The sequence below is a fragment of the Alligator sinensis genome, unplaced genomic scaffold (assembly GCF_000455745.1).
Source record: "Alligator sinensis unplaced genomic scaffold, ASM45574v1 scaffold73_1, whole genome shotgun sequence".
Taxonomy (NCBI): Eukaryota; Metazoa; Chordata; order Crocodylia; family Alligatoridae; genus Alligator; species Alligator sinensis.
The window spans coordinates 5,277,531-5,286,171 of record NW_005841838.1 but is presented as its reverse complement, the minus strand read 5'-3'; the positions used below and the strand labels follow the sequence as shown (position 1 = coordinate 5,286,171).

The 8,641-nt window shown below is 40.9% G+C and overlaps 1 protein-coding gene across 1 annotated transcript in view; it reads left to right on the top strand.

The window, feature by feature from the left end:
- The window catches only part of MKL2 (MKL1/myocardin like 2), a 204,287-nt gene that overhangs the window by 174,946 nt on the left and 20,700 nt on the right, over window positions 1–8,641 (top strand). The window contains 2 exon segments of the mRNA XM_025203442.1: window positions 855–1,102; window positions 5,701–5,854. Coding sequence (XP_025059227.1) covers window positions 855–1,102; window positions 5,701–5,854 — 402 coding nt within the window.

Here is an 8,641-nt window from a genome sequence, read left to right as displayed (position 1 = left end):
GATAAATGATCACTTCTCAAGATGGAGGGAGGTCAAAACTGGGGTCCCACAGGGATCTGCTCTGAGCCCAGTTTTATCATTTTCATCAGTGATCTGAAAATGGGGGTTTGAAGTAAAATCTCCCAAGACTTTAGGTGTTACTAAATTATTCCAGGCAGTCAAATCCCAAGCTGTCAGAAAGAAGCTGCACCAAACTGAGTGAGTGGGTAAAAATAGGGAAAATGAACTTCAGGATTGATAAAACATTAAAAGATCACTTTTAAGAGTTAATGGGCATTTTTACACATGTAAGCATACCACTACCATTTTCTACTCGCTGACATGCATTTTGCTGCTTATATAGCTGAATGCAACGCAGCATGGTGCATGTCAGCTCACGTAAGAAGGAGACTTGATTAATCGAATCTGCTCCAAAGCGGCGGATCTCCAGTGCACTGTGTGACTAAAAAGTCTGTGTAAATGTTCTAAGTTTTCAGCACACGCTTTTTAAAATAAAAGTGTTTAGTGGGAATATATGAAACTGGCTGCAGGCATTAATAAGATGTGTATATATCTGGAACTCTTCGTTTAGGTTCTAAATTGGATGTGATGGGTCTGTTCTGGTTTTTTGGATTTAACTGATTCCGTTTGCTTACTTACACAAATATATTTTTTCCTACTTTTTTTAACAAAAATTGGCTATAAAGCTGTGTTGATTATAGCAATGGGCAGCATTCTCTCCTGCTGTCTCCTTTTCAAAACAGGTTTTCTTTATGCTTTACCTTCATGTCTTCACACGGTTGGTTCATAAACCAGATCTTTATGTAATAGCTGTTGTCTTACAAGTTTTTTTCTATGCTTCTGTCTGTAAATAGCAAAGCCACCCCAAGAATCCCAATGACAAACACCGGAGCAAGAAATGTAAAGAACCTAAGCCCAGGGTGAAGAAGCTGAAGTATCATCAATATATTCCACCTGATCAGAAAGGTGAGAAGAACGAACCACAGATGGACTCCAACTATGCTCGTTTGCTACAACAGCAGCAGCTTTTTCTGCAGCTGCAGATCTTGAGCCAACAGCAACAACACTACAACTACCAGACGATTCTGCCTGCACCACTCAAGTATGTGAGGCTTTGTCAGTTTTTTCCCCTAATAAAATTATTTCATTTTTTTTTCTTAATAGCGAAAATTGTTGTGAAATATAGACTTGTGCTTGAGAAATAAATAGTCTGTTTGATACACAGGGGAGTGTGGACTCATTACACGTGAGCCACTCGTATTTTAAAGGTTGGTTAGTGCCTGTGCCCTCAGTATCACCTGTTCTTCAGTCTGTAGTTCTCTGCATCATTTACCAGCACACACAGGGCATTTTTACACGTGTTCTGAGATAAGGCGCCAGGTGCTTTAATTAGTGAGCCACGCTAATGAAAAGCACCTGCGTGTCATGTGTATCAGCATCCCCACGCTGAAAAAATGGTGGCAAGTCACTTTGAGCTAAAGTTCATCAAATGTGTTTTATTTCAAAGCGCCCCGCCACCATTTTCTCGGCACAGGGATGCTGATTCACGTGATCAGCAGGACATGCAGGGATGCTGATAAAGGTGATGCAGAAGGCTGCTGCAGTGCATCAATTTCTGTGCTCCAACCCGCTAGATTTCCAGCGCGTCAGAGCGCGTTCCCCGCACGTCTGTAGGAGCCCATAATGATGAAACTACTGTTAGTCTGATTTATTAAAAGGGTAGTAAAGACTGAAACTACTGCCTTAATTTTGGCCTGGGGATGTGTGTACAAACAAAACCCCTCTACTCCTCTGTCTACTGTATTTTTTAAAATTAAATGTGCATTTGAAATTCACAAGAATCCAGATGTCTTATTAACCTTGTAGGTTTCAAAACCCTGCCTATAGGGTAGTGTAAATACTGGGTGGGTAGATCGGAGAGAGATGCAATCAACAGATATGTTTGCTTATTACAAAGAAAATTAGCATCATGTTGCTTTTGGAGTCATAGGAGAAGCTTTTGCATTATAGGCAACATTTTGGAGGTGCTGAGGTGTTTAATAAGAAATATTGGGCTTTAAGTTACTGGCAATAAATTAAAAGTTCAGCCTATCTTGGTCATTTTTATATGGCATCCTAACACCAAGACAGTACGAGTATCTCAGACATTTTCCTTCTACACCCTTGTGATATAGGAAAGTGGTATATCTAGTTTAATAATTAAATACAATATAAATAATTTGTTCAAGTACTTAAAGGGAGTCTGGCCAAGCTGGAAATTGACCTCAGATCAACAAGGGTTTCAGTTCCTTAATCACATGATTATCCTCCCTGGACTACTTTCATTGGAACACCATAGTTACATAATAATACATTCTTTAAATTAGTTTTTTAAAGAGTAAGACTGTTTTCCAGCCTTTCTTGACAACTGATAGTAGATTACTAGAAGGTACCATCTGAGACAACATATTTATCACTGCCATGCACCCTATCAGTTATTGTGGTGCTTGCTATCAGCAGTTCCTTTTGTTATAGGTACTGATTTTTCAAAAATATATTTACACCTGAATAATAAAACAAAGAAAAAGGACATTTTATATACGTTATCTAAATAATGGCATCACTTTTACTTATTGTTAAATTGTCTAGGCTTCTTACTAGAGATTAATGATTTGTACTGCATATAAAAAGCAAAATACAGTGGTCAGTACTTCATCCTTAAATTCATATGAAACTTGGATAAATGACAGCACATTACAAATTATAGCTTTTCTTCTTGGAGATAGTTTTTAGATAATGTACATCTTTATGGTGCCAGGTAGGAAACCCAGGAAATGGTATATTGCCTATTTTCTGCAAATCTATAGAAGCAGGGAATGAAAATCTGTTTAAATTCATTCATTTAAAAATATTATAGTAATGAAACAAAGCTTAGTCCTGTGCACTGTCAGAGCAGTTTAATTGTTTCTAATCTATTAAGTATTTTAATTCCCAAAACAAACATTTAAGATATCTTACTAGCACCACTTTAAAAGACCCTTGAGATACTAAGATGTAAGTATTGTTGCTCAGAAGTAACAGTAAAAGCATAATTACATAAACCATGAATGAAAATTGCAGCTGTTCAGGAAGATGAAGAGGAAGTCTTGAAATTCAGTGACTCTTAAATATATTTAGGTCTCTTGATACAAGGACTCATTGTCTGATTTTATTCTTTTTTCAAAAGAAGATTAAGATTAAACTTTTGGATGTTTAGAAAATGCAAATTGATTTTCCAATAACATAGAATAATAATAATAATAGATCAAGCAGATTAAACTAGAATAAAACAAGATGCTTACCAATACATGTATTTCCTTGATGTGACATTTCCTTGGAGCTTGAAGTTTGGGAATTTGGCAGAGGGGCATAGTGGCCATATTAATGGCCACTGTTTCCCTGCTGCCAAATTTCCAGACCTGTGGGGAGTTCTGCAAGCCAGATGAGATGGCTCTGCAGGCTTCGTTTGGCCTGTGCGCCAGAGGTTGAGCACTCCTGACCTAGCGTTATATACTTAATTTCTGAAAGGCACGTTTAAATACCAGTTCTAAATTCTATTATTTTATGCTGCTGTCCTATTTAAGTTGTTGTGAGGATGACCAGTTGAGGAATAGATTAAATATAAGGGAACATTTTAAGAAAATTATAGTAAATTGACGGTTACTAAAAATATTTAAAAGATTGGTTTCACAACGCCTTCTATTCTGAAATACTGCAAAGATTTTTGAAGTATTTAGAAATTATTGTTGCATGTTTCTCATCTTCTATCTTTTATATTCTCATGCAGAAACCAAGACATTTAACCACAAACTAAAGGTAGATCTCATTTTACAGATGTAGTATACATCAGATAGTATATGCCAGAACAGTCTGTAGATATCTCTTTACTAGGGGTGCACAGATAGAGATTTTTTGAGCTGATACTGATGGCTGATATTTAAGGAGACACATCAGCCAATACCAATACAATATCCAATACAGGTCCAGGTGGTAAGTCTGTTGTGGTGGAAGGGAAGGGGGGAGGAAAAAGGTTGCGGGGGAGATCAACACCCCCTGCAGTGAGGGAGCAGGGGCAGGCACTGCCTGGGGGGTCAGGGGTGAGGGATGGAGGTGCAGCTTGTGGCAGGGGCAGCTTCTGTCGCTGTCTGCACCCCAGGAGGGGGGGCAGGGCCCAGATCTGCACAGGGTGGGGTGGGTGGCCTGGAGCTGGCACTGTGGGGGGCTCTTCTTGGCTGGGGCTGGGCTCAGAGCAGGCACTGGAAGGGGCTGCAGCCACCCTACATTTTGCCACAGCTCCACTCCCGCCGCCACCGCTCCCACCAGCCACTTGGCACAGCCTTGGCTCTTCCCAGTGCGTGGGTGCAGGTGGGACATAGAACTGGGCTGTGCCTCAGGGCGGCAGCACTGGGAGCAGAGCTGTGGTGAAATTTGGGGCAGGGTGCAGCCCCTCCCAATGCTGCCGGCACCCACTCCAAGCCCAGCCCCCGCCGAGAAGAGCCCAGTGCAGCGCTGGCTCCAGCCCACCCAATGCAGATCTGGGGGCACACCCCCTTCACACCACTCTCCTGGGGTGCAAGCAGCAGTGAGAGCTGTGCCTCCATCCTGCACCCCACTCCCCTCACCGCGGGGGTGTTGATCTGCCCCCCCTCCATGCCCCTTCCTTCCCCTTCTGACTTACCAGCTGGAGGCAGCTCTCCGCACTGCCCACTGTGCTCTGTGCTGCGCTGCGGCTGTGTGTAGCATGGACACTTACTGGCCCAATATCCAGTACAGCAAATTTTCTTTATATCAGTACCAATCCAATATCAGACTGATGTATCAGTGCACCTCAACTCTTTACAAATACCTGTAATCTCCTGGCATATTCCAGTGGAATCCTTTCTGGGTTACAGCTTTATTACAGCTTTAGTGACACTTAGCTATGCTCTCCATGTATTTCTTGCAAAACAAAAATGGAATGTCTCCAGCCTCCAGTGAAGCCAGTGGAGAAGTATATATTAAGTGCTTGTGAAGATCACATCGTTTAGGTGTCTGAATATAAATTCAGATGCTTAACTTTAGGTATTTAGTTTGAAAATGTCAGTTTTAGCTGTGGCTATAAAAAGCAGATTAATATTAGGCAATGTGTTTAGATGAAATAGTGATGCATGTTCTCCTCCTGTGCTATTTGTTAATATATCATAGTGAATTACCATGCTCCAGATGATCCTTACTAATTTTTTAAAAAGGTAAACCTTCATTTGAAGAGAGCTTTTAATGTTATAATCTTACTTACCTGCTTAATTGTACTAGTCAGCAGAAGCTTGGTCAGTTTCAACGTTCTTTGTTTTTAAGATCAGATTGTGATATGCCTGCGTCAGTAAGATACAGTTAAGTCTTAGGCTATTTAAATAAAGCCAGTAGTTTGATATGGTATGGGCCACATTGGCATATACTTTAATATTGTAAAAATAAGTAAGAGAAACGTGTAAAACTAAAGCTAGAGTTCATAAAATACCAACCATTCTTCACAGCAGACTTCCTCTGCAAGCAGTTCTAGAATATCTAAAATATTTACTGAATCCAACTAACGTTTTTAAATGTATCTGAGGAAAATCCATGTACCTTGAATTCAGCAACACGTCCTCTTAAATGTAAATACTGTAAGAATCAATGCATTTTAATACTTTTTTTCATTAAAAGGTCATTGAATGACAAACAGATCAGCAATGGGAATATACCACTGAATACTTTGAGCAACAGCACACCTACAACAGTAGCCAACACACCAAGACAGAACAGTAATATGCCCAGCAGAAAACCAGGACCACTGCCTTCAAGCTTGGATGACTTGAAGGTAAAAATAGAGGGATTTCTCCCCGTGTTAATATTAGAAAAGCTTATAATTTACAAACTGTTACTTATAAACATAAAGTAAAATATTTTTTCTTATGGAAACTCTACCTTCACACTGAGTTTTATATAGAAATGTTTCTGTGGTTCATTTATTATCATCCAGCAATTTTGTTTCGCTTTAGCTTACGTACCAAGTGTTCATAAGCACTTCTCTTGTTCAAAATATTTTATAATTTTCATCTGATTCTTACAGCATTCCTCCATTTCAGATAAGAAAGGAATTTACAGTAGATAATACATGTACTTTATTTGCTTGGTATTTACATGCTTCTCTGGATGAGCAGAGAAGAATAACCATCTAGATTAGGTGCGTCAAAGAAACAGCCCACAGCCCTTGGAGCCCTATCATCTGGCCTCTGGTGCTGCCTGTAGATCTCAAAGTTGACCCATAGGCAGCATGAGAGGCACACCAGCTGGCCTTGTACACTGTACACAGTGCCTGCTCCAGCTATTTAAGGACCACACTGTACACAGCATTCATTCCAGCATGTGCCGGCTCAATGCTGGATCCAGCAGTGTATTCCAGAGCAGCCGTCACGTGCAGTGTGGCTCCAGAGTGGCTGGAGCAGGACTGCACTGCCTGCAGCATCCACTTCAGTCACTCCAGGACATGCACTGGATCCAGCGTGTGGGGTGATCTATGGGTCTGATCCGGCCTGCAGACCAACCCAGTACCACTGAGTTTAAGAGCCCTAATCTAGGTAAAGCAGACTACATGCTAAGATTTTACTCAAACAGATTTTTACACTGACATAATGACTCCCTCATAAACTCTTGTGCAGAAGTTTAATTCAAACAGGTCCTCTGAGACATTTGGAGAAATCACTGTTGGAATTTCTACGCAGATATAACACCAGTAAAGCAGTCAGTCTCAAACCAGATTTTTTTCCCTTTATGTGCACAAATTGGATTGGCTGGTCTTGCACAAATGTGCACAAATTGGATTGGTGTCTTACCAATGTGAAACTGCCAAAAATGTATGCACAAGGATTTTGTTCATTCCAAGGACACACTTCTCTACATTTGGTTCCACTTACACATATTTAAAGTTTTTATACAGAAACTATGGTATTTACTAGAAATAATTCTGTATCACATATAAACAGAAGAATTCATTTTTCCTATTTACATCTATACAGTACAGCTAATTGAATTATTTGTTGCTAGTTACACAGCATAGGCTTTTTTGGGTTATTTGTTTCCTGGAAACTAATTGTTTATGAAGCCCCCAGATGTCTGTTCAGAATGTTATATGGCCAATCCCATACAGCAAATAACTCTTTTTGTTTCCTAATTGGAAACAAACTAAACAAGGGAATAATGAACACATTTCTTACCTGAAAATTCATTTTGATTCATGCATGGAACTTTCAGAATTAATGAATAATTCATGAAACATCAGGCAGTCATGTGAACATGAAACTATGAACTGGAATGCCTATTTTTAAAAATATTTGCATTTCACTTTTCTAGTAGTCATATATAACAACACTATATATGATATTTCCTCAAAATAACTTGATGTTGAAAAAGAAAGCTAAAGCTGACACTGGGGCCCCTTTTACAGATTACAGGTATCGTGCAATTAACTGGTTAATTGTGCAGTTACCTTAAGACCAGCTACACATGCAAAGTAGCCATCACACAATAAAAAGCTCCAACCAGCTATGAAGTTAGATCTCAAAAGCGTGTACTAACTTTATAGTTGGTTGCTTTCAAGCTTTATTTTACATGTGTAGCAAGGTCTCCCCTGTGGCTGGGAGCCCCATCAGCTGACAGGGCTCCCAACCCGCAGGGGAGCGTTAAACCCCCAAGCCCTGGGAATCGTGGCTGCCATGATCCCCAAGGCTTAGGGGGACCATGAAACCTCTGGCCCACATGGAGCTCTTGGCCCATGACACAATTGGGACCAGGAGCCCTATCAGTTGCAAGGTCTCTGTCCCAGGTGATGATGAGGCACAGCCAGGACCAGGAGCCCCATCAGTTGTGGGATCTCTTAGATCTGGTTGTGTCGCCCCTGCAGCTGGGAGCCCTAGGATGAAACCCCTAAGCCTTCAGGATCATGGCTGCCATGATCCCCAAGGCTCAGAGGGGCATGAAACCCCCAGCCCACATGAGGCTCTCAGCCCTGGCTGCACCTCACATGCATCTGGGACTGAGAGTCCCACAACTAATGGGGCGCTCAGCCCTGGCTATGCCTTGCACAGCCATGACTAAGAGACCCCACAACTGGCTGAGCCATAGCTACACCTCACACAGTTTTGGCGTCCCTCAGTTCCAGCTGCATGTGAGGTGTAGCTGAGGCCAAGAGCCCTGTCAGTTGCAGGGCTTTTGGTGTGGCATGGCAGGCACAACTGTATGGATCACACAGTAGATCCAGTCACACCCTTACCTGCACATGTAGAGGGGGCCTGATACACTGAAAATAGATAAGGACCTCAAGTTTTTAGTATTCAGTAGCTACTATGTAAATGCTCTTGTGTGAGGCAGCAGAGACATCTAGTGGATAGCTGATCTGCAGTTTATATTTCTTAATCCAATAGTTTTTTAATGGAAAACGGGGGGAAAAAAGGTTTCTGAGATTAGATTTTTGTGTCAAGAATTTACTGGTTTCAAAGCTAGTATTTTCATATGAAACAATTATAGGACATGCAACTTAGACTTAACTTTAAAGTTGGAAATGCTAAATAGTTACATATGCAGTTCGCAGTAGTCCGAAAAGTTCTTA